The sequence below is a fragment of the Argopecten irradians genome, chromosome 7 (assembly GCF_041381155.1).
Source record: "Argopecten irradians isolate NY chromosome 7, Ai_NY, whole genome shotgun sequence".
NCBI classification, from domain to species: domain Eukaryota; kingdom Metazoa; phylum Mollusca; class Bivalvia; order Pectinida; family Pectinidae; genus Argopecten; species Argopecten irradians.
This window is the reverse complement of record NC_091140.1, coordinates 11530335-11557735: the sequence shown is the minus strand read 5'-3', so window position 1 is coordinate 11557735 and position 27401 is coordinate 11530335. Positions and strand designations below refer to the sequence as shown.

The window sequence follows — 27401 nt, the reverse complement described above, 5'->3', positions numbered from 1 at the left end:
CAGGGATACATATTTATTACTCAAGAAATAAATATAAACAATATTACATATTTACAATTTCTAATATAAAATTATACTGTACATAATTGCTGAAGTGCTAGTTGATATACAGGATTTACCGTAATATCAAAATTACAGTTATCGACATCTCAGTGTCCAGTTTCACTCCTTACAAACACCTAGCTGTATCAGATCATATAACATTCAGTCATGGTACTCAGTCACCAAACTTAACCAAACAGACAAAAACTTTAAAAAAAAATCAAAAACTAAAAATAAGATTACTTAAATAATAAAGTCATTTTACACTAAAATGCTCTGTACCAATAAATGCTGGTATTATCACAAGTTTGCGCCTAAGATTCATTGTCGTCACCACTTACTGTCACAGGACTCTCACATAACGCTCCACCCTTACAAACAACAGATCTCTCCTCAAACACTGGCAAATACACATACACCATCACACATACACAGCCTCAAACATCATATCAACAATCACATACGTAAACACATCTTCACACCTACACACATCATAACACAACCACTCTGCCTATGTACCTCTCCACCTTGTATAAACACATTACGTTAGTGATATGTGCCACATAGACCAGTTACATACTCAATTAACTTTTCTATAACTATTACCACTGATCTAATATATGTAGCATGTCTGAAATCACTAGTACACTAGCAACTGTATATGGCCCCATGCTACCGTTGGCTGTCCATATCTTCACTACCACTGGAAATCTGCCTCTGATCCGTCGTTACTGGAAATATAGATATCAACAGCTGATTATTGTGGAATTGTATGTACAATAATTAATATAAAATTATATTGAAACTGACAAAAAGATATGTAAACAAAAGCTTTTCATAAAGATGCTCGACACTGACAGAGCATTCATGATACCAATCATATGAACATTAACTGATATATAATTATGTTTATATGTGTCTAGTTAACACAAAAATGTGTATGAAATAATTTATTTTGCTTTTATGTGCATGCACCATCAGTACTTTATTTTTGGGACGTAATCAATTATTTTTAATATTTTTATCTTAAATTACAATTAGAAGCTGAAACTTTTAAATGGTGGTATAAAGTAAGTAACTTTTTGTAACTAAAGAAAAATACTAATCATCTGCTCTTTTTTCAACAGAGAAAAAAGTCCATTTGTCGATGGCAGAGCATTTTTAAATTAAGTTTAATGAAAATTCCAATTTACTAGTGTTCTTGGGAGATGAATGTGACAATCTGATTGCAGATTTAGTGTACAATACACAGTAGTTACCTGTAAACATCGGCGGCAGACATCTCCTGCTCGGACTGGGTAAGTGTGTCCTGAAAAGGCAAATAGAAGAATTTGTATACAAACCACAATATATATATATATATGTACATCTGTATATGCAAAATATCAAGGGAAGCCATCATTGTAATAAGACTTAAAGAACTCTAGATTGTGAAGCATACTTTAGTACTTTTCACCAACCAAGGTTTAGTACTTACTGCATGAGAGAGTTTCCTCCCTTTGGACCATGTATCTGTGGCTTTCTTGGCAAGCTGAAAAATCAAACGTAAATAATCAAATGTTGATCATAGTTAGTTATATATAATCTATCACAGACTAACATCATAGGTCCCCATATAATTTTACTTGTTATGACTGAGCATATGGAGCTTCACACACATAGTGTAGACTGATGTACTGTTAGAACTGTAGATCTGTAACCTAAGAGACCTAAAATAGACATTTTAGCCATTTAGAATTAACAACAATTTGACAACTTCATATTGCAATCTGATTCTGTTTGCCATACTGATATTCTCTTTTCTATTATATTATCAAGGTTTGAAAACCAGAAATCTGTACACATATCTACTGAACAATTTTTAATGAATATACATACTGACTTGAGAATTAATTTCTATTACTAATCCACATAACTAGCATTAACCTAATCTATCACATAACTGTCCCGTCTAGCCATGTCATGAATATCATAAGACACAAGTGCAATAACACTATTATGATTTCACATATAATTTTGACATCATAATCTATATATGATGTTGCATGATGGTCTCAGTAGACGGAGACGCAACATCCGAGCCAGATTTCTACTGTTTTATATAGAGACAAAATTTAAAGTTTTACTTATATTTCTATTAATAAAAGTTATGTGATAAATAGAATCTTAAACTTGTGACTAAGTGATGTGAAATTTTATCAAAGTCGTTAAATAATGCAATATGCCACTGGCCTAAAGGCTTGTGGTTTATCAAATTATTGAACTCGTTTAATAAATTTCATATCATATAGCCACTCATGTAGGAATCTCTATATATATAACAGGAGATCTGTACCATCTAACTAGCATTCTATACATCGATCAGCATTACTTCATCATTTTTTATCATTGATAATTTTATATTTACAGGGTGCCCCTTCTGTGTCATCAATGTTTTATCATTGATAATTGTATATTTACAGGGTGCCCCTTCAGTGTCATCAATGTTTTATCGTGCTCAGTGACCAGAGGCCATAATAAATTAACATATAATGTGAATATAAATCATAGATTTTAAACGAAAATGGTGTGACAGAATGATGATTTATACATAGATTCTCCATTGTAACTCTCACACTAGCTATATAAATAAATATGTGACAGTTGCTCATCAAAGTGTCTGAAAATAAGAGGTGTCTAAAGATACGAGACCAATGATGAGTGTCGTGAGGACATGAAGCACACCGAGCTTTTGTTCTAAGTTACCTTTCTGGGCTGTTCAATACAAAAACAAATATAGGATTACATTTAAAAATTGTTATTGGATATAAAATATAGTTTGCCTAGTATATACAGTGTTTAGACATAATTTTCCATAAACGCTACCTATTACAAATGATTTAAATCCATACTTAACTATTCCAATTTCTCTCAGTTCATTTCTTAATCACTATTATTATTGATAGAACAACTATCTATATATGAAATGTTCACTGAATTGGAGCTAGGGAGTTTAACAAAGAAAACAGAACAATGATGGACATTTTTCCTCACCTCCTTTTCTTTTTCTTTCTGTTGAGCCACCATGGCCATGTACTGTTTCATGGTTGGATCAATTCCATCGTCGTCGTCTTCTTTTTCTTCCTTTTTGTCAGGCTCAGACAGCGGATCATCTTCAAAATCATCTGCACCTCGCTACAAATAGGTGGTTAAAACTTAAATAACTTTAAAACAAACTTAAATAACTGTAAAACAAGTTTTAAGATAGGTTTACAAACAATCTGCAACCATTTTAACATCTTTTAACCTTTTTTTTTGCATGAGACATTGAAATTAATGCTGAATTCATTTTTATATTCAAAGCCAACTTTTTATATAAGATATTATTTCAGTTAATGTGGTTTTAATTAAGACCAATCAAAATATCTAATAGCCTAATATACAACATGAAACTATCATAATAGTGTATAAAAGTTTACTTAAAGATGTTCCACCACCGACAGAGGATAAATGATATTCATTCTTTGAACAATTATTGGTGTTTAATCGTGTATGCATATGTCTAATTAAAACAAAAAATAATATTTTTTTTTTTTATTTTGCTTTTGGTGCATGCGCTATAAGTACCTCATTTCATATAGGGTATAATGCCACCAAATTTTTTCGGGATGCAATTAATTATTTTTCATATTTTTAACTTAAAAGTAAAATTAGAAGCTAAAAATTTTCAATGGTGGTAATGTTGGAAAGTAAGTAACTTTTGTAACTGAAGAAAAATACTAAATCGTCTGCTCCTGTTTTTGATAGTGAGAAAATACCATTTGTCAGCGGTGGAGCATCTTTAAAGATCTAACAAATTTTTTTTGTGTTCATATAATCATGATTGTGCAATTGGCTAATCATGAAAGTGTACATAAAATAACAACAAAACAAAACGTTGATAGGCGATGCACATAAAAGATTTGATGTTATGATGATGAAGACAAATCCTCCTTCCTATTGGTTAGCATTATCTTTACCTTTCCCTGTAGTCTTTCCAGTTCTCTCTGCTCACGCTCCCATGCTTCTTCTTCTTTCTTCTTTCTTTCAGCTTCTTTTTTCCTTCTCTCTTCCTCCCATTTATCATCGTCCTCAGGGCTAGCTACTTCTTTCGGGGCTACAAATTAAAGAAAACTCATAATGATGAAAATCTTTGTGTCATCGGGGCTACAAATTAAAGAAAACTCATAATGATGAAAATCTTTGTGTCAGAGTAAAATAGTCAAACATTAATAATGATGATATAGAAAGTGCACCTCTATTTCATTGCTGTCAAAAAGTGATAAGTAGTAAAATGTTCAATTGTCATCAAAGCATCAAAACAATAGTTGCAAAGCTTTTCTTGAGATCTTGCACAAAGGTCAAGATAAACAACTTTGTATTGTTTTCTGTGAAAATGAATTCCGCGATTATTAAGACTACAGGTGTAGTTTAAACTGACATAACATTTGAATAACAGATAGAAATACATGGACTCCAATCCATAAAAATATCTAAACATCAATCGACTGAATCTATCTCAAAATGTGGGCTGATGTAGGAGATGCTTTACTGTTGGATAACAATCCACCATAGACAAAGTATGCCTATTGTCTATATTCTCACCTGTCTGAGATTTCCAGGCGTCCTCCAAAGAAGGGGCCTTCCAGGCATCATCAAGGGACATAGGGGCTAGTTTACCCCCTGGAGGGGGTCTAGTAGGGGTAATGGACTCTGGCTGACTGATAGGGGCCAGTTTAGCCCCACCCAGGGGAGGTAGTGGCTTCCCAAGATCTGTTAGAAACAAGAGTATACACAATGTACATACTATCTTAGGTGATAACGATAATCTTTGCCTAACTTTTACTGTCTCTGTTAGAAACAAGAGTATACACAATGTACATACTATCTTAGGTGATAACGATAATCTTTGCCTAACTTTAACTGTCTCTGTTAGAAACAAGAGTATACACAATGTACATACTATCTTAGGTGATAACGATAATCTTTGCCTAACTTTAACTGTCTCTGTTAGAAACAAGAGTATACACAATGTACATACTATCTTAGGTGATAACGATAATCTTTCCCTAACTTTAACTGTCTCTGTTAGAAACAACAGTATACACAATGTACATACTATCTTAGGTGATAACGATAATCTTTCCCTAACTTTAACTGTCTCTGTTAGAAACAAGAGTATACACAATGTACATACTATCTTAGGTGATAACGATAATCTTTACCTAACTTTAACTGTAAACATAATCAGCTTGATAGACAAGAAAGAAGATTCAAATCAAGGTTTATATCATCAGTTGAACAATATTCAAACAATCAAAAACATATATAATTTAAACTGTACAAATTACCCTTCTTTTTTTGTAACAATTTGTTTCATCAGTGTTAAACTGCATTGTTAAAATTTCAGTTAATATTGAATGTAAAATGTCATAGCATATCTTGTCTTATCACAGATGGTGTATACCATTGCTATGATAACCAACCTTTCACAGCCGGAGTGTTGTCCTCACTCGACGCCCCTGATCCTGGCACCACCATGATACTGGGTGACCCTGGCCGTGCCTCAAGGTCAGAGACTGTGATTGGTCGAGGTTTTTCTATCCTCTCATCCTGATGGCTGAAATGACCAGACAACTGGGGTTATTACAGTTTACATATAAAATATATACAATGGTTTCTCTATCCTCTCATCCTGATGGCTGAAATGACCAGACAACTAGGGTTATTACAGTTTACATATAAAATATATACAATGGTTTCTCTATCCTCTCATCCTGATGGCTGAAATGACCAGACAACTCGGGTTATTACAGTTTACATATAAAATATATACAATGGTTTCTCTATCCTCTCATCCTGATGGCTGAAATGACCAGACAACTCGGGTTATTACAGTTTACATATAAAATATATACAAAGGTTTCTCTATCCTCTCATCCTGATGGCTGAAATGACCAGACAACTCAGGTTATTACAGTTTACATATAAAATATATACAATGGTTTCTCTATCCTCTCATCCTGATGGCTGAAATGACCAGACAACTCCGGTTATTACAGTTTACATATAAGATATATACAATGGTTTCTCTATCCTCTCATCCTGATGGCTGAAATGACCAGACATCCCAGGTTATTACAGTTTACATATAAAATATATACAATGGTTTCTCTATCCTCTCATCCTGATGGCTGAAATGACCAGACAACTCGGGTTATTACAGTTTACATATAAAATATATACAATGGTTTCTCTATCCCCTCATCCTGATGGCTGAAATGACCAGCAACTCGGGTTATTACAGTTTACATATAAAATATATACAATGGTTTCTCTATCCTCTCATCCTGATAGCTAAAATGACCAGACAACTCGGGTTATCACATATACTATACAAAGGTTTATGAGGAAAAGCACTGTTTGTGATTTTTCTATTATTATTGGCAATAAATTTGTAAATTAAAGTGATATTTTACTTGAAACTTTGACAGGTACATCATTGAACTGTTAATCAAGTTTTTAAATTCTACACTTCAACCTCAGCTATTTTGGTTTTGTTATATTAAGGAAGGTATCAAAGTTTGACTATAAAAATCACAAGAAGATATATATGCTAATAAATAGTAGAAACTTACTGTTCTCCATCATCTGACATGTTAGAGATGTCAAACCTGGGAGGTGGGTGTTCTCTGTCGCGGGATCCCGTCAGTTCATGTAGACTGTCTGTAACAGTCCAACAAAAAGCAATATATATCAGTAAAGCGAGGTAGAATGGTGGATTTATGGCAAACGTCTGATGTGATAAGTCCTACAGTATGCTACAGACATCACCACTACACAAGCATGAACATAATGTACTCAACACACTATAGTGCTATAAACCTGCTTTCTATTAAATATCGCGATTTCCATTTTAAAACAAGATTGCAAAGATTAACATTTGTTGATTTAAAAACTGAATGAAAATTCCTATCAATATGAATGGTTTAGATATTAATTTGCAGAGATAATTTTCTCAAAATATTTGAATCGCAAATCTGTGAAAAAATGTTTGGTTACAGTATATCGGTAGAATAAATCTCCAAATTAAGATGAAAATTGTCCTCAGCTTTACTTCTGTACAATACATATCTTCAGATATGATAAAACAACATTGGTTTACCATGTAGATACTCGCCTGCTAGTTGTGAGGATCCACGGCCTGCCTGTTGGTACGGAGTAGAAGACATGGGTCGATGGATAGGACTTTCTCCAGGGGACGCAACAATTTCTACTTTCTTTTGGCCTGCCAATCAAACAGGGTCACAAAAATAAAATTGTATTACTACCATATATCTCAAACTTTCTAATGTTATTTTGTATGCACAAACAAATTAAATTTTTCTCAATTTGTTTTGATAACTTTTGATAAGTATATTCAGACAAAACTATGTACCTCATACATCACAGAGTCTTTTTACAAAGAAATCAAAATGCCAAAGTACCTTTAGAGCAAAATGTATGGACACTTATATGTAAAGTAACCACAGAAGATTAGGTGACTCCTAGACACATTATACACAGGGCTGCTTCTATTGTTGATTATGTCCACTCTCATCTTTACTTGACAAACTTTGCCCACAAAAGATCATCTTATAAGAGTATAAAGCTAGCTCTTACTTTGTCCGTCCTTTGACGGCTGGCTCCCTCTAGGGGCACGACTAGGTTCCGTGTCTACCACAGGGTTGATCATCTGGTACTGGAAGTCTCGGTATACCTTATCTAGGTTCTGGAGTAAAAGGTAGTAATTACCAATTATGTGAAATAGAGTTTTGTAACAAAATTGATGTTCCTCATAATCTGTTTTAAAACTTGCTTATAAAATTAGTAAATTTTAGGTATAGCTTTACTTAATATTTTGGTTGCATATACATATATATACATATCAAACTCCTGTCATGAGTTGTAATAGCAGACTTGAAACCAAAATCTTTTTACATTTCATACATTTATATAAAGGGGATATATATTATCCTACTGTATTGGCGGTTGTATACATATATTCCATAGTGACTGATGAAGTCCAGTGGAATCAGACGTACCAAAGCTTCCTTTTCCAGACTTCGGAGTCGATATTTAGCCTCGGCCACGATGTCCGCCGATCCTAGTGAGCCATTCTCTATGTCTTCCTCTGATAGATCTGTGTAAACCTTCCCACCAGTGGAGGGAAGTAACCCAAAGTCTACATCAATGTCATTGTACACATCATTGTCTTCAAACCTGGGTCGCCGTGATGCACGTCGTGGGCTTGAGACATCCAGTCTCAGGGAGAGATCAGTTGGAATTCTGGGAACTTCATCTCCACCTTCTGTGTTGTCAGGCACTTGTCTAGATGTATGGAGAGATCCACCACGACTGTGTCGGATAAACAGAAAGTAGGATTTTGTTATCAACAGAGCTTTAGAATATTAAACTTGTTTTTGTTTTTGATGTACTCATTATCTTGAACACTAAATACAATGTCAGATTTTTTATTTTGTTTTACTTTTGTTTGATATACTATAAGCTTCAATTGGTAGGGAATTCAAAATATGTAACACTATGAAGGTACATTAGTATGTAAGTAAATAGCTATTATTTCCAACATATTTGAACTCTACACAGAATATATAAGTCTATCTTTAATGACTTTGCAATTGTCATTACGCATGAATTACTCTAATATCTGACCTAGAAGTAAGTCATAAAACCTACACAGAACTACATATTGATTTTGATAATGTAGGTAAACCACAAAATTGGAGAAAATATATTTAAATTTTTAGAATAAATAGAAAAACTTATGATTTTACTATATATCAAATTTCTTTAGAAAAGACAAATTTAAGTTGTTTGAGTTAACCCAGTTATAATTACCTGTCACCACCAGGGCGCACTGGCTTCCTGTACACTTCATTGGTGAGAGCTGTTAGGATGGAAAGAAATAATGCTCTAGATCAACCATAGCTAATAAATCTATCATTTCACAAACATTCCAACAACCATGATTATGTTTATCAAATTATTATTTTTCTCCAACAGACTTTATGTTCTAGTCTATGAACTGTTTAGAAACAAAAGACATTTTTCTGAAAACTCCACCTACCCTGATGAGTGACAGACAGTTGTGACCGAAGGTCAACTATTTCTCGGTTCATATCCTTCATCTGTGATGTCTGATCCTCAAACCTCCGTAGAAGGTCACGATTACGATCCATCTAAAAAATAATGACCATAAACTGAATATGTGTAGGGACTGCTGTATAAAGGCTAGTATACTATCTCTATGGGAGAAGGCCAGACAACCTATACAGGGATCATTATTTGGTCGGGATATACAATAAAATTACTACCAACTATCACTACTCATAGATTATTTTCGCCTTTGAAATTAGTGTACCGTGGGTTATTTATAATACTGAAATGTCAAGTGTCTCCATATCATATTTCTCCCATATAATACCAAATTTTAATAGCAGCCACAGGAAAAGTCGATCATCAACTCTACAATCTAATATTGTTATCAGTCACTAATCATATATACTCCCATACAACAATTCACCTCATCAAGCTGTAATGACCAGTCAAAACTCAGCATTTTGTGAAATATTTTTCTTTACTATGTGCAATCTATATGAGTTGATAACTTTTCGTCAAAAAGATTCTGGATTTGTAGTATGTTGGGATAAAGCACTACACATTTTGTTGAGAATAAATAACCTTGAGATCCATTTATGTTCATTCAAACAGGAGAGATAACTCACTTCTTCCTGTAGGCGTTTCTCTAGCTGTGATGTCTGGGCACTAGACAGGGTGGTTTCCTGTCGCAATGCTTCCTTGGCTTTCTCTAAATCACGTTGTAACATGAGAGTCTCTGGGGACGGTCGTCTTAGTTCTCTCATCATCTCTTCTTGTCCTGTACACAACAAATGGCAATTTCATATCTACACCACATAATTCAATAAGAACACCTATTCAGATAGTATTAACTAATATCCTTTCTGTATGTCTTAGGACGATTTACAAAAACTTTTACTTATTGTTATAATTGTCTCTATTTTCTTGAACAGTACAACATATCAAACAAAGCTATGTTGAACTTTCCAAATTCAAAGTTCTGGCAATAAAAACAGTTAAATTTATTCTGATTTTTTATTTGAATAATAAACAAATTTCTCATCAGTACTAAATCACAACTCACTTCCTCTTTCACGTTCGTTCAGTTGTAGTAACTCTGCAAGCCTCCTGACAAATGGGGAAACAACAACAAACATTAGAAAACTTATCATGAAACAGTCCAATCAGCCAGTATCATGTCATACAGGAGTAAATTAGGAAAATGGATGATAATGCTTATCAGTCTATTTGGTTTATTTTGATATGTTATCAAACGTGGGGGATTTAGAGCATCAGATCATCCTGATGAAATATTAATACAAATGGAACACTTATGTTGGTACAGTACAGTAAAACAGGTTTATAACGAACACACAACAAATTAGGGTTGTAACTAAGTAATTTTCATTTCCTGTCAACTTTCATATCAGATTCTGTAATATATGCAAAACAAATATGCTTCTAAGTGATTTAGTTGAAATTTGTTATAACCCTGTTTTACTGTATACATATGGCATATCATACATAAATGTATTTGTGATGATTGTAATTCACTATTATATAATAGATATCTTAATTATCTCAGAACTATTGAATTTTGATGAACAGTACTGAAATATGTTCATTTTCCTATAATTTTCATTAATTATGATAGAAACCTAACAATTATCAGGGGAAAATGACTTTTAAATTAATTCATTTTACACACAGGACAAAGACTTACGTTCTGAGAGTTTCCAGCTCATTCTTCATCACAGCATTACTCTCCTGTAGCACCTTATAGTCACCCATCTATAGCACAGAGTGACAGTGGTAAGTATACATACATCTCATAGCACCTTATAGTCACCCATCTATAGCACAGAGTAACAGTGGTAAGTATACATACATCTCATAGCACCTTATAGTCACCCATCTATAGCACAGAGTAACAGTGGTAAGTATACATACATCTCATAGCACCTTATAGTCACCCATCTATAGCACAGAGTGACAGTGGTAAGTATACATACATCTCATTGCACCTTATAGTCACCCATCGATAGCACAGAGTGACAGTGGTAAGTATACATACATCTCATAGCACCTTATAGTCACCCATCTATAGCACAGAGTGACAGTGGTAAGTATACATACATCTCATAGCACCTTATAGTCACCCATCTATAGCATAGAGTAACAGTGGTAAGTATACATACATCTCATAGCACCTTATAGTCACCCATCTATAGCACAGAGTGGCAGTGGTAAGTATACATACATCTCATAGCACCTTATAGTCACCCATCTATAGCACAGAGTGACAGTGGTAAGTATACATACATCTCATAGCACCTTATAGTCACCCATCTATAGCATAGAGTAACAGTGGTAAGTATACATACATCTCATAGCACCTTATAGTCACCCATCTATAGCACAGAGTGGCAGTGGTAAGTATACATACATCTCATAGCACCTTATAGTCACCCATCTATAGCACAGAGTGACAGTGGTAAGTATACATACATCTCATAGCACCTTATAGTCACCCATCTATAGCACAGAGTAACAGTGGTAAGTATACATACATCTCATAGCACCTTATAGTCACCCATCTATAGCACAGAGTAACAGTGGTAAGTATACATACATCTCATAGCACCTTATAGTCACCCATCTATAGCACAGAGTAGCGGTGGTTAGTATACATACATCTCATAGCACCTTATAGTCACCCATCTATAGCACAGAGTAACAGTGGTAAGTATACATACATCTCATAGCACCTTATAGTCACCCATCTATAGCACAGAGTAGCGGTGGTTAGTATACATACATCTCATAGCACCTTATAGTCACCCATCTATAGCACAGAGTAACAGTGGTAAGTATACATACATCTCATAGCACCTTATAGTCACCCATCTATAGCACAGAGTAGCGGTGGTTAGTATACATACATCTCATAGCACCTTATAGTCACCCATCTATAGCACAGAGTAACAGTGGTAAGTATACATACATCTCATAGCACCTTATAGTCACCCATCTAGCACAGAGTGACAGTGGTAAGTATACATACATCTCGTAGTAAACGGTATTACCGGTATAGGTGTATAGTCCAGTAAAGATAGGGTGTTGCCCCAAAATAATTGCAACAGAATTTTTTCTTTGTTTTTCATACAAATCTGACTTTGTTTTATACAAGAAAAAAAGTCGCAACAAATAAAAGTTTGGGAAAGTGTTTTTCTTGACCCCCAAAAAATCAGAAAAATAGGGATATTTGCATTATTTGCTAACTTTGAAGCCAAATATAAACTTACATGGTTATCATGAGATACTAAAGAATTACAATATGACAAGAACGCTATAACAATAGCAGGGATTGCCAAAAACATAATAAGTTGAAATCAACGCAGGGAAAAAATATGACAACGTGAAATTGCATAATTATATCCTTGTAACAGCCAAATAGGCTTTTGTTGGATTGTTAAGATAAAAAATTGTTATCATCAACAATACTATTGATACTCATTTTGGTGGAATCTTTTTAAATTAAACTTGTTGATTAAAGTCTTTAAAAGTAAAACATTTTACTTTCACTATCTGAGATAATATGGTTGCTCAAAGTTAGTATTTTGACTTTTTCCAAGGATATTTTGAAGCCGAAATTGAATAATATGTCTTTTTTATTCAAGAATTATTCAGTAAGTACCATCTCAAGTGTTTAGATAGTTATTAATTCAGATTCTATGTAGGCTATTCTCACCTAAAAGAGACAACTATATCAAGATATCCCCAAATATAAAAGATGTGAGGTCGATCAAATCCTCATTTAGTGCCAATTTGAGTAAACTTCTCAATTGGTTAAGTCCTTAAGTTGAAATATCAAACACGTGAATATCTGTTTTGTATCTAATCAGATTGCAAAATCCTTTGGATATTACCATCATAATGGAACGTTCTTAATAAAGTGAGATTGAAGTTTCTTTTTTTATCAAATATTTGAATAGGTCAGTTTTCATTTTTCCATAATGGAACCGGATGAGGGTTACTTAATTTTCAATGAGATAAAAGAATAAAATAAAAGTTCAATTTCAATTTTTTATCTGAAAATCATCACAGTTCTGATTTATTCACTGGCAAAATTTTATGACAAACGAATAAAGCATATTCGAAAAATTAAGATTTTTGTATTGCAGATTTATGGACTTACACATATTTTGGTATTCAGCCAAATTAACGTGATAGGAAGTGTTAACTACTTAATAAGATGTGCATATTTATACCGTTTTTACAACAAACGATCAAGATAACAAGTACAAAATACAAAAAAGGATATAACATATTTGGAAGCATTTGCTTTTTTATTTTCCGAAATATTAGCTACCAAAATAGGTGTTTTGCCAAAAATCTAAATATGAAAACACTTCAAATTGGCACGATCAGTCAACTTGACAGGTTAATATTTAGTTTTTTTCTAGCTATAATGTTTTATCGATCATGCATTAATATCAAAGAAAAAGTAATCCTTTAAGACATAAAACATAAACTAATATTGTTCAGGGTGACATTTTATAAATGTTTACATCTAAAAAGAACAAAAACGGTAATGCTTGCTAAATTCAAAAGGTTTTGAGCCATTTGCATCCTTCTTTATTTCTTGAATTGACTGCAATTATTGTATTATTTCAACGTATTTGTACTATACCCGAATTCATATTTCAAGTATTGCAAAAATAGCAGATATTGTACTTTAAGAGTGGTGAAAAGTGTGATTTCTTTATATTTTCTTATTTTTCGGGTGTTGAAAAAAATGACCTTCCAAACATATGATTTTTGGCGACTTGTTTCATGGTAAAATACTAAGATCCTCCAACCCAAAAAGCAGAAAACAAATTCTGTTACAATTATTTGGAGGTTAGGCCTATATTTTTCTTATTTTTACTGGACTAGTAGGGGAAAACTTTCACAAGGAACTGATTATCTCAATGGCTAGAAGAATTACTGCAGATTACTTACTTCTTCCCATAAGCATTAAAGGAAAAGGAAGTGACATATCTGACAATACTTATAGCTAGTGTGGTAATCACTTACAGCTTGTAGTAAACAGTGTTATGAATCAAAGAGAAGATATCTCACAAGGAGCTGACACTCCTTGCGTCTAGTTGAGTAATATCAGATTTTTAACTTACATCTCGTAACTTGCCATGGAGAAGTTCATTCTGCCGTGAAGCTGCCACTTCTTTGTGCTTCTCTTCTTGAATTTTTGTCTGTAAATAAAATACATGATAGTTTTCACAATTTTGAAATATCATTGTTCATAAGTACCTACGGTAACATCCATTTATCTGTAAATGCATTTCATTGGAAAGAATTCAGAATTGATAAAAAAAAATTCAACAATATGTAACTGAACAAAATAAACCAGAAAACTAAAATGGCTTCTGTATGATGAAAACCAGACTATTTTATTCTGTTCTAAACTGTAAGTCAGGGTGTGGCAGCCATCTCGAATTTCTCAGAAAAACGGACCTTAAACCACTTTTGCACATATACAGGCCCAAGGTTATTTTAATTTAAAACAATGAATTTAACAGTTTTAGAGAACATTTCTGGAAACTAAATGTGTAGATAGTCACTTCAAGAGTGCTCCTGTATTAGAGATGTGGGGCTTTTAAAATACGTTGGAAGCCAAAACTGTAAGTGTTACCTCGAGTTCGTTGATGCGGACCTCTCTGTCCTTTAGCGTGTCCTTTAATCCCTGTAGATGATCCTTGTCCTCACCCACACGTCGTTCATCCTCTGTGACAATTATCAGGCATTGAAAAATATACAAAGTGTCTAATACAGTGTATCAGTCTTATGTAAAGTAGAAGTGACTTTGACTTTATTACTTCAGACATACAAATTTACCAAACAATCTATAGTAAGTGAAAAAAGTGCATGAACCTGTAGATAAATTCCACCAAAGACATTACTACTTCAGTTCTACAAACCAACCAAACAATTTATAGCAAGTGGAAGAAGTGTATGAACCTATAGTTTAATTCAGCCAGATAGCGATGACGTCACACAAAGGTACATCCGGGCGCTCAAAGGTACAACTCTTATATCTGTACACATAAACATTGTGGGAACACAGCCGCTTGCGATGTTTGTTTACATTTTATTGTAATAAATAGTACGCCAATCCGAGAACTATTGCGTTATTTACATTTCAAAAAGTGTAAATAAAAATATTTTATAATACTATACAAATTTAAACATATAGTATTCATATATTTTACTCTGTTTGTACTCCATTTTCGACGGCTACGAGAAAACACGGTCGCCATTACGTATAAACATTAACAGATATATTGCAAATATCAACTTGAAATTACAAATTAAATTCAAAGTCCCTCAAAATGTAATTATAAGCAATTACTGCTTTCGAAGTGTTTCTTGATAAAACACTTTACGTTGTGTGATTAGTGCAAAATTAAACATTTGCTTTCGTAGATTACCCCAAGCCCACGGCAGCCATTACAGTACAGCCGAGAACCCGAATTTCGTCCATTTTCAGTGTCATTAAATTACGTATTCTGGTTATTTTTTGTCATCAACTTTGGGATTTAGTTTATAACATACAAATGAGTCAGTGTGTAGGTTCTTTTTATCATATTTTTAAACAAAACTTTGAGTATTTAGGATTCTCGAAGTCGTGCGCAATGTATCCTGGTCGGCATTTACAGTACTACGATCTGTAATTTACATGTATATCAATTTAAATGAAGTCTACCTAATATGTATTCCAATTATCTAAAAGTAATACCACTTCAGTTTGAGACTTAACACAGCAGTCCATGGCATAAAAGCGACTGAAAATAAAATATTAAAAATGAAATCTGCAGCATGAAAACTGAACGATTTCACCATATTATTTTACGAGATCGGCAGTCATACGTGTAAAACAGTAGTTTAATTACTATTCGTAATTTTGTTATGATAAAGAGTATTCCATTAAAACAACATGTACATATTAAATAAAGAATATATATCTTAAACAAATACTTTTTGAGATAAAAGTGTTGGTAATTATTAATATGATTTATTTCCCCAACAATGCTGTTGCCTGCGGTGATCTACCAGCGACGAAGCCATACACGAGCGGCCGTGGTCTGGTCAGGTGCACGTTTTGTTTATATCATATCGTATTGTGATCAGTTTTTCATGTATAACAGAAACATTATAAATTGAAATAGATAATCTTTTCATAAACACCTTTTCACAACCTGAATTTATACGTATGAACAAAATCGGGTAGGCCTACGTGTGATGGCCCGGCAGCGCTTCGATAGGTGGCTTCGACACTAAAATTTAGCAATAAACAAATGAAAATATAAAAATGTTAACATCCGTAACCTGTGAAACAATAAGAAACCATTTCAAAATCAGAATTTGCAAGTATGAAAGCGTAAACTTTTGACAAAGTATCGATTATGAAGCAGGGATGTACGTATCTGTTATTGTTTTTATCAGTCGCCATACTGTGTTTGTACCTTTGAGGACCCGGATGTAAACTTTCTGTGACGTGGAAGCCATCTGTATGAACCTATAGTTTAATTCAGCCAATAGAAACATATTTAACATCTGAATAAGGCAAATCATGGAGATTATTTTCATTTTTGCTGCAGGAAATACATTTTTATTTGTTACTTTTGATGGACAATCTATTAGCCATTGAGTTGCACCTAACTCACCCCTAAGTTTGGCCTCTCTGATCTCCAGGTTCTGTGTCCTCGCCATAAATTTGGCTTGTTCCTCCACCTTGAATCTGTAAAAACAAACCCAAACATGTCAGTCGATCATGACAGGAAACCAAACTCTCAAAACTACTCAAATATATTTCTAAGATCATTTAGTCCACAGCATTGTGTAGTTAACTATCTAACATCTATATGTAGAAAGATCTTATTAACGAGTACAAATTACAGGAATAGCATGTCATTTAACGTAGATCTAAAATTTAACTTAAAGAATGTAGATCACAGTGACATACTGCTTACTGAAAGACTCATCGAGAAACACACACAATCTGTAGTTAACAACCAAGGGTACCAACAGAAGGGCAGTTTGATATGTGATGCAGTAAAAGCTTTTATAAACACAAAGCCTCATGCCAACAACATCTCTGTGCAGTTCTTGATTGTACTGATGTCTCTGTCATGCCACAACAAAACTGAATTCTAAGTTGAGATTTTCAAATCTGTGCCAAATGTATTTTTACACATGGTGACATGCAAATATCAACGACACACAGGAGTGGCCTGTTCTAACAGGTCATATAGCTATGTCATCATATACCGTGAAACATGTGTGTAAAGACATAATTGTGACATAACAAATACTGTGATGTTTCCATGATTACGTGACATAGCAATATTGTCTTTGTAGAGGAAACTGTACCATCACAACCAGATTAATATGTAAGTTGAATTCGAGATACCAAAATCATGTAGGTAAAGTACAATTTACCGTTGACTTTTCCACTTTCTAGTACGTAGTTGTGACATCACTTTTGACATGATTTTTGTGACGTTACAAAATAAATGTGAAACTAATCAACAGTATATCATATTTATGTAATATTACCCACATCATTTTTGGTATCTCAAAACCTCCATGTAAGAATCCTCTGTACCCAACTCAATTACAGTAAACCCCTTTAACTCGAACAGCAGGGGACCAGGTCAATAGTTCGAGGAATACGGGGTATTCAACTCATCCGAGGTTGGTCACGATCGACAGTCAAAATGTCCGGTCTCAAACTATGACAAACAATGCACGACAATGACATTTTAATTACCCTATCTTTCAACATTTTGGATTTCTTTATTTAAGTGTTTTATTGATAGCAATATCAAGTTGCAAAAAAAATGTATAACATAAATTTAGCGTTTGAAAAAGCTAACGAGAAAGCCCTAAATCATTCACAGCAGAGTAAGCGATCGTCATCTAGGTCAATGTAGAATCCATATTGGTCAACAAGGAGTACATTTCTATTATTTAATTATCATATATCATTTAAAATATTTACAAAATATATACTCACAATAAAGTTATTAACCAGCATATTTACGGACATAAGAAATGATCTTTATAGACGTCTTTTTAGTAAAAGCGTAACGTTGGGTTACATGTCTTTACGAGTAAAGTTACAAAATACAATTTACGAGATACGGAACGCACTGATAAAATGTACTTTGCATATATCGTTTGATATCGTTTACATCTTTCGATAAATAACATTGTGTTAGCCTGTCGAATGAAACCAACAAAGAAATTAAAAAAAATAAACTTTTATAATTAAGCGGACGTCAGCAATATCTTTCGCCTCTTTTGTCATTTCACAATGCGTACTTTCTATTAACACGGATCAACAACTTCCGTATTTTCGTATTTACAGCGAATATTATTACGAGAGAAACATTAATAACTTAATGGCTTTTCTGAAATATTCAAATAAAGTAAGCGTCAAACAACGACTTGCGATCGTGTAGGTACATGTAGGTAATAATGACACCATTAATCTCTTAATTACCTAAAGGCTTGACACACCAACTGTATAAACACAAGATCGTGAGCAATTATCCATGTTGGTCGGTGCAGTCAGGTGTGACACAGGTAAAAAAATCTCAAGGGCTGAACACCTGTTCGACGAATACATGGGTAAATACTATGTATTTGATGAAATGGGGACATATTTCTGTTCGAGGAATAAGAGGTATTCGACGAATAGCTGTTCGAGCTATCCGGGGTTTTGCTACATAGATAATATAGGGAGACGGTCGGGACCGTACGACCAGTTCGACAAATAGGGGGTATTCGAGGAATCCGAGTTCGAGTTAAAGGGGTTTTACTGTAGATGTCCAGCAGTGATGGTATAATATCAGAACTTAAAAATAAAACTTTAAATATTTTACCTCACATAACTAACTGACCTGGAAACCAAAATACACAAGCACTAAAAATAATTTAAAATATCTCTTGATCTTGAGTTCAATCTTTGAGTTATCTAGGCAGTGCGTGAATATGTTAGTGATTGTAAAATTGTAATTTTTCTGTTAGTACTTACTTTGTCATTTCATTGGCTAGTTTCTGTTCATACTCTGTTTCCTGCCGATTGACTAGATGCTCCCGATGTTTGAGGTTAGACTCCTTGTCACGTAGCCTATCCTCCATCAGCTGTTTCTCTCTAGAAATATCAATATATAAAACACACAATACCCCAACAAGTTCCCTGAGACTTTTACAAAGTGTGATTAACATTGCAGAAGGTAATCATTTCTATAATTTCCTTTGATATTATTAATTACTGTAAAAGTACATATTTCAGCAGTAATCTAATTCAGTCTTTTTAGTGTAAGAAATGCTGCACTAAAACATGGTTGCTCTAATGTGAAATTCTATATTTGTTTATATTTGCCATGACAATAACTGACAGTCTTTAAGGTAAGTGTTTTCACATATCATTGATATCTGGCCGACGATTGGCATCAACCTCCCGCCTCCTCAGCTGTTCAATTTCCTCGAGGAAAGTTTGTCTGATATATGATAGTTGTTACATTAAAGTATTCTTACCTATCATTGATATCTGGCCGACGATTGGCATCAACCTCCCGCCTCCTCAGCTGTTCAATTTCCTCGAGGAAAGTTTGTCTGATATATGATAGTTGTTACATTAAAGTATTCTTACCTATCATTGATATCTGCCTGACGTTTGACGTCAGCCTCCCGCCTCCTCAGCTGTTCAATTTCCTCGAGGATAGTTTGTCTCTGGGTGTATATCTCCTTCTCATGCATCTAAAAAATTTTTCTCAAAATCATATATTCAATAGAAATATGACTAATTGTCTTAGTGTCAGGGTGCTATTGTTTTAACTGAAAACTGTGAATAACACAGCCTGTCCCTAAGTGTTGAAGAGAAATCTCACACCAGAGGCAATATTCATGGTTATCTAATATTATAACATGGCGATGACATAAATTTGATCTTTTAACATTGTTCAGTCACAGCATGTATCAACCCCATCACAGTATGTTATCATTCTCAGATAATAAGTGAATATCTGGTTTTGTAAACCAAGCTATTGTGGATGATGATGATGGCATACCTCCTGTTCTTTCTGCATTCTTTCAATAGAGTTACGTTCCCTTGTTGTCATGGAGTCAATTTTATTTTGATAGGTTCTCTCCAGCTGTTGTTACAGAGAAAAAAAACAAGTTAAGTGATCACATATTTCAGAAAATAAAGGCACAAACAGCAATGTAGGTAGAAATATTCAGAAAAATCAAATATTGTGATAAAACCCTTCAATTAACCTATTTAAAAGTGTTTGTGATGTCAAATTTTATGTCAGAAATTTGCAATATTTCAGCTTAGATAATCATTAATTGAAGTCTACTTACCTAAATCATTTTCATCTCAACCCAGTTTTACAAACATTCTTCAACTTTGGAAAGCATTAAATAAGTCCAGGAAAATTATTTAAGTAAATGAGCATTCCTTAAAATTTGCAATGCTGTCTTTATGGAAACTGGGCCCTAGCATAAGTCTGTTTAGCTCTTACCTCTCTTCTAAGTTGATCAATCTCTCGGCGACTATTTTCTTTCTCCTCAACACGAATGCGAGCAATTTCATTGTCCTTCATCCTGCCCAACTGTTAAAACAATTAGAGCATCAATAATATATTTATTACACAAAACAAAATACAGTGGTCGTAATATACTGGTCAGAGATAGTCAGAAAAACTCGCAATCCAGACTGGAACATCAGAAAACAAATATGATTATTGACAAAGTATCAGAATCAAGAAGTCAAGAAAATTTGTAATCCGGATGATTTGGACTGAGAACACATGAGTTCTGATCATAACTATAATTACTTATCATATATACTCTACAGATAATACTAGTCTAGCCTGAAGCTCCTTGTAACCTAACAAACAATGCCTTACCTCGAGTTGTAGATCAGATCTATAACGCTCCTCTAACTGACGCTGAAAGGACAGCAGTCTGTCCTCCACAGCTGTCACTCCGACCTTGTGATGGTCATCTCTTTTGGATGAGTAAAGATCATCCACACCAACAAGTTTCTCATCTATAAGTAGGAAAAGTTTTTTTTAATTCAAATATAAAAAAAAAAAAATAATAATCAACAAGGCCATCTTGTTTAGGAATTTACAAAATGGTTAATTTATTTTTTTATGAGATAAGATAGTAGGATAACCAAATCTAGTGAGGTGTAGGCTGACCTTGATGAGGTCATGATCAGTCAGTATCTTACCTAGAAAGGAGATGGGGTCGACCTTGACAGGGTCAATCAGAATCTTACCGAGAGCAGTGATTGGGGCCGACCTTGACAGGGTCAGTCCATTTCTTACCTAAAGAAGTTATGGGGACGACCTTGATGAGGTCAGTCATTATCTTACCTAGAGAAGTGATGGGGTCGACCCTGATGAGGTCAGTCTGTATCTTACCTAGAGAAGTAATAGAACCAACTTTGAAAAGGTCAGTCAGTATCTTACCTAGAGAGGTGATGGGACCGCCCTTGACAAGGTCAGTCAGTATCTTACCTAGAGAGGAGATGGGGCCGACCTTGACAAGGTCAGTCAGTATCTTACCTAGAGAAGTGATGGGGCCGACCTTGACAAGGTCAGTCTGTATCTTACCTAGGGAGGAGATGGGGCCGACCTTGACAAGGTCAGTCAGTATCTTACCTAGAGAGGTGATGTGGGTCGACCTTGAAAAGGTCAGTCTGTATCTTAACGTCAGTCTGTATCTTAACTAGAGAGGTGATGGGGGGGCCTACCTTGACAAGGTCAGTCTGTATCTTAACTAGAGAGGTAATGGGGGGGCCTACCTTGACAAAGTCAGTCAGTTTTTTACCTAGGGAGGAGATGGGGCCGACCTTGACAAGGTCAGTCAGTATCTTACCTAGAGAGGTGATGTGGGCCGACCTTGAAAAGGTCAGTCTGTATCTTAACGTCAGTCTGTATCTTAACTAGAGAGGTGATGGGGGGCCTACCTTGACATGGTCAGTCTGTATCTTAACGTCAGTCTGTATCTTAACTAGAGAGGTAATGGGGGGCCTACCTTGACAAAGTCAGTCAGTTTCTTACCTAGAGAAGTGATGGGGCCGACCTTGACAAGGTCAGTCAGTATCTTACCCAGAGAAGTGATGGGGCCGACCTTGACAAGGTCAGTCTGTATCTTACCTAGAGAAGTGATGGGGCCGACCTTGATGAGGTCAGTCTGAGTGCCGAAGTCTTGGACTGCGTTGGCATGGAGACTAGCGACTTCACTGAGGAGCTGCCACAGGAATCCTGATATTAGAACATAATTCCATAATAAGATGTGAATATTCAGCATCGATATGATTATACTCTATATTATTTCATCATGATCATGTTTGTTATTATCTAACAGTTATGTATTTTTACTCTTTAAATCACATCGGTAAAGGTTTACTGGCAGTAACTTAGCATTAAATTCCTTTACACTTCAATACCACTTTGTCTGATAAATATCAGTTTACCTTTCTTGTGGTGTTCCCCATGAGGTGAGGCCTGTAAAATAAATAGCAACATTTTTAAGGAGTACAGAAATATATTAATATATATCCTGTAGGAAAACTTCCATTCTTTAAATATAGCATATAACAATTTCCACTCATAATGTAGAACTTTGTCTCTATACACAAAATGTTAAGGGACAGTCACATTGAACCCTTGCTGGGTACGGTGGCTCAATGTTGTTACAAAGAATACTCATGAGACACACTACTATAATGTATCACAACAACATTTCATAAGTATTTATCAAAGCATTTCTAACACTCACAAGACTTTCACTGTCACTCACCATTTTTCTGTACAAACGAGATTGAGAGCTGATTCCCAGCAGCTGCAGTAGATCATGGGTTCCAAAGACCTACAGGAAAAAACCACACATATCTTGAATCTACATTTAAAATTATTAACATTACTTTCAATGATATAGTTTAGCTTTTGCTGTCATTTAAATTTTGCTATTAGAAATAAGCGATCATTGAAAAGAAACACAGGCAATTAATATAGAGCTGTAATTAAGTTATAAAATATGACTAATATAATCTTACTTGGGCCTGTCAGGTGGACAGGGATATCTCAACCTGAGTGAAATTTTTTGACTGGTCAACCAGAGGCTTGCCGAGGGTTGATGGTCAAAATCTTTCACAAGGGTTGATATATCCCTGTCCACCTGACAGGCCAATGTAAGATTATTTTTCTCCCATATTTAAATTAGAAATGGTGAAGAACGTGGCTGAGGGTAAAAATGGTCGCCCCATGTATTGATGACGTCACTGTCTAGCGCGTGTGAGCTGTCTTTTCCCTACCCTGGTAAAAGACAGAGTTAACTTTTCCCTAGCAACCACGGGATAACCCTGTCAAGTATGGGAGAAATGTCTATCATTGTTCAAACAAATTATATATCTACAACGTAAGTTATACTGTTGACAGTTGGACAAAAATATTATAACTATATTACTGTGGTACAAACCTTATCTCTACTGATGCCACTCTCCGGGAGGAAGACACTGAGTGAATATTCATACTGACACCGACGTAAATGGTCTGCAATAAGACTGTTAGAGGCTCGATGGAGCAGTGTACCCTCCTCTGGGACTCGTAAGTCCCTCAGAGTTAGCTGGCCCTGTCCTTTAGCTGTTTGCTGTAGTTCTGATACAATGCTGTTCCTGAGTTGACTCTGAAATAAATATAGATGAGGGTTCGATTTTCTTTAATATGATGTTTACCTTACTGGCTGGCGACATATTATCGTGAAAAAATGCCGATTTTTCTCTATTTTTTTCTAAACGTTGTATTTAAATTTAGATTTTTAGAGTTGTAAGTAATCTTTAGTTCACAACACTTCAAATGAATAAGCTTTAAGTGAATTTATATTATATTTTACAATAAACACAGCCCAGAGGGCCTGTCGGTCAAATAGGTGTTCGTGTCATTTTACTGAACATATTATCGTGATTTTTTTCAAAAAAATATTAAAAATAGCTACGTGTGATGGAATAAATTAAATATGGTATCAACATAAAGATAAACATTTGAACTATTTTTGAAAAATTAATTGATGTAAAAACTGCGTTGCAAAAGAGAGAAATCGTGTATTGTTTATGACATGTCCAATCGTTAGATTACGCTGACACAGGAAATGAAGAGGTCGCCATTTACCGATCTATTTCTGGTAAAATGACAAAAATTTCTCTCATGTTTGTATAGATTATTAGCATTCTGAATAAAATTTAAAGATATTTGAATGATTTCTGGTGGTGATTAATTCTGTAAACAATAAAATAACAAATCAAATCGGCATTGTTTACTACCTTGTATTTTGTCGTCTTGTCAAAAGCGCTTGAGTGACCCCGATCAGCGTTCTTTTCTAACATTGAATTACCTCCCTTACACACATTTCGTTTTTTGAACGCTGTTGTCTATCATCAGAGGAAGCAGACGATATATAAATCGGAACTATTATCTAAGAGTAAGAATAGAGCCGATATCATGCACCCCCCCCCTGACTAATGTTGTACTTGTGAGGTAAGATTTACTGAAATTTGGTGTTTATATGTTAAAAATTAAATTTTCTTCTAAATTTGACAAATATTGTTGGTAATTTTGGTAAGTATCATCTTTCTAAACACAAAATCGTTTAAAAATCGCATTCGGTATGCCACGTCAATCAAAATCACGATAATATGTTATTCACGATAATATGTCGCCACCCAGTATAAATGTATTTGTTGTCAGTTTGCAATGATTTTGATTATCAGTTAAATGGCCTAGTGGAATATGTTCAGTCACAAACATGGACAATATTGAATAATTATTCTGTTGAAAATGTATTTATTACCAAAATGTAAAATAATTATTAACATTAGTCTATGTAATTAAGTGGTGTTATTGTTTAATCCTTTTTTTCGGTCAACTAAACTGGGTACTAGGAGTATAGTTATAGCCTAGGTAATGTAACAAGTGTAAACACGTTTTTCACGCATGGCGGGCACCAGGTGAAATCGTCGTCAACAATAAATGCGTAGCATTTCATTCAAGCTGAAATCAAATTGTAATGTTAATTGTGTATCCCCTTTGTGAAGGCATACAATCATCTAAAACCTAACAAATCACCTTGATATTATCGACTAGACCGCGATCACGGAGGTTGTGGTACAACCGATTTCGAAGTTCCTCCGCCGACAGGTACTCTGGCGCTTCCTTGTCCATTTCTGGGTTCTAGTATAGATTTACCCAGTCTATCGAATCGGCAGCGCTAAAATATTCATCCCTTGACAACACGTACAAAGTTATACGAACATCATAACATTGTGAGTGTCACGTTGACTATCCAAAAAGTGAACAGTCTTCACCTGTCATCTTCTGTCAGCCATGTTTCAAAAAATTGCGCTTTGTTTACATCGGACTAAATGGTTCTAAATTACGCGATTGGCTGAAACCTGAAAGGGGCTCCTTAGGGAAAATCAAGTGCTCGCGTTTTTAACTGTCACGAGAGGTATTCGAAGGAGCTAAAAAAATTTAAACCAGATATTTAGAAAACGTTGACATTTTTTAATATCTGAAAAAAATGTTGATATCTGAAAAAATGTATACCAGTACATGTTTCTGATATTTCCTCAGCGAATCATAGACGTCTCGGCACTTGGTCACCTCGGCTCTTTGATATTCGGCACTTGGTAATCTCGGCACTTTAATTTTCGGCATTTGGAATGTTCGGCACTTAAATTTTAAACATTATAAAGTCTACCACTTTTCGAGAAATATTGACTTCTTAATCCTATAATTTTCTCCGAAATTATGAGGGGAATAACTCGTTGTTTGTGTGCAGATGCACAGCAGTGACGACCGATATAAAGTTGTTATATTTCAGTCATGATACAATATTGTGGAACAAACACATTTATAATTTATAAGCATTTCAATGTTTTAATATATTATTGATATTTTACTTGTATATAATATTTAATGCATTTTGACCATTTTTCGATCGAATTTCACGGTTCGTTTTTCAACGAATTTTTCATAAATTCCATGATAAGTGTCCTTTCATTTGTGAATAGACGATTAAAATACATGTACATTTTAAACACTTTGACGTCAATATCAAGTTCCGCTGGCGATAAAAATGTATGCAACATAAATATCTCTTGAAATAGGCCATGGAAAATTGTATATTGAATTATTACGAAATCTGTAAATATTTTTCTACGATCACAAGTAAATTCGGTTAAAAAACGAACCCGTGACAATCAACAAAAATATGTCAAAATGCCTGAAATATTGTAAAATCGAGCAATGACGACTTTTAACTGAATACTGAAGTTTATACACAAGTGTAGTTAACTTTTGATAAAACCAAGGACGTATTATAAATCCTTGATAAAACTGATCAAAATGGATAAAACACATCAAAATCAATTAGTCATGCAAAGTTGCGTGGTCTGTAAGGTCTAGAATGTATTACGATATTATAATAGGAAAGGCATGCAATGTCCCACCTCCACAAAAGTAATTCAAGTGTAGGAAAACCTAAGATACACACGTGCAGCATCATGTTCGTGTATTTTGACAGATGACAATATGTTATGTAATGGAGATATCAAAGCTTGAATATTGCTATATGCAATATAGTAAACATAATCATGATGATTATCGACCAGTAGGAAAGCCAAGTTACTTTCTATTCTATTAATTCCGATATCGAAATTAAAATTTCTGATATCGGAATTGAAATTTCCGATACCGGAATTAAATTTCTGTTATAGGAAATTAATTTCCGATATCTGAAATATTCCAATTCCGATATAGGAAATCCTAATTCCGTTATCGGAAATTCTATTTTTATATCGGGAATTAGAAAACAATTCCCCACATCAGAAATTCTAATTCTGATATGTGAATTTCTATTTCCGATATCAGGAATTCTATTTCCGATATGGAAAAATCTTAATTATTCCTGATATATATCAGAAATTGAATTTCCTATATCAGAAATTCAAATCCCGATATCTCTCATTCTGCTGCAAATTAACTGGGAGCATTCGTTATTTACATGGTAGATTAACTTGGATTTCCGATATCGGAAATACAATTTCTGATATTGAA

The 27401-nt window shown here is 34.3% G+C and overlaps 1 protein-coding gene across 2 annotated transcripts; it reads right to left on the bottom strand.

The window, feature by feature from the left end:
* On the bottom strand, positions 1–25692 carry LOC138327560 (centriole and centriolar satellite protein OFD1-like). Of its 2 annotated transcripts, none has more exons than XM_069273740.1 (29): positions 25410–25692; positions 23767–23973; positions 23089–23157; positions 22763–22793; positions 22443–22550; positions 21183–21325; positions 20796–20885; positions 20340–20423; positions 19922–20028; positions 19301–19420; positions 16926–16999; positions 14894–14985; positions 14376–14453; positions 10922–10989; positions 10283–10326; positions 9846–9997; positions 9188–9299; positions 8959–9007; positions 8145–8457; positions 7723–7831; positions 7226–7348; positions 6699–6786; positions 5547–5680; positions 4666–4833; positions 4041–4177; positions 3076–3216; positions 1520–1573; positions 1302–1351; positions 1–773 (listed from the first exon to the last, which is right to left on the bottom strand). In XM_069273740.1, exons 1-29 carry the CDS (start codon positions 25503–25505, stop codon positions 740–742), a joined length of 3075 nt encoding a protein of 1024 aa, XP_069129841.1. In that variant the 5' UTR covers positions 25506–25692; the 3' UTR covers positions 1–739. The 2 variants fall into 2 exon arrangements, with proteins under 2 accessions (XP_069129841.1, XP_069129842.1); XM_069273741.1 differs by having other exon boundaries at positions 6699–6782; positions 7237–7348.
* Between the last annotated feature and the right edge of the window lie 1709 nt (positions 25693–27401).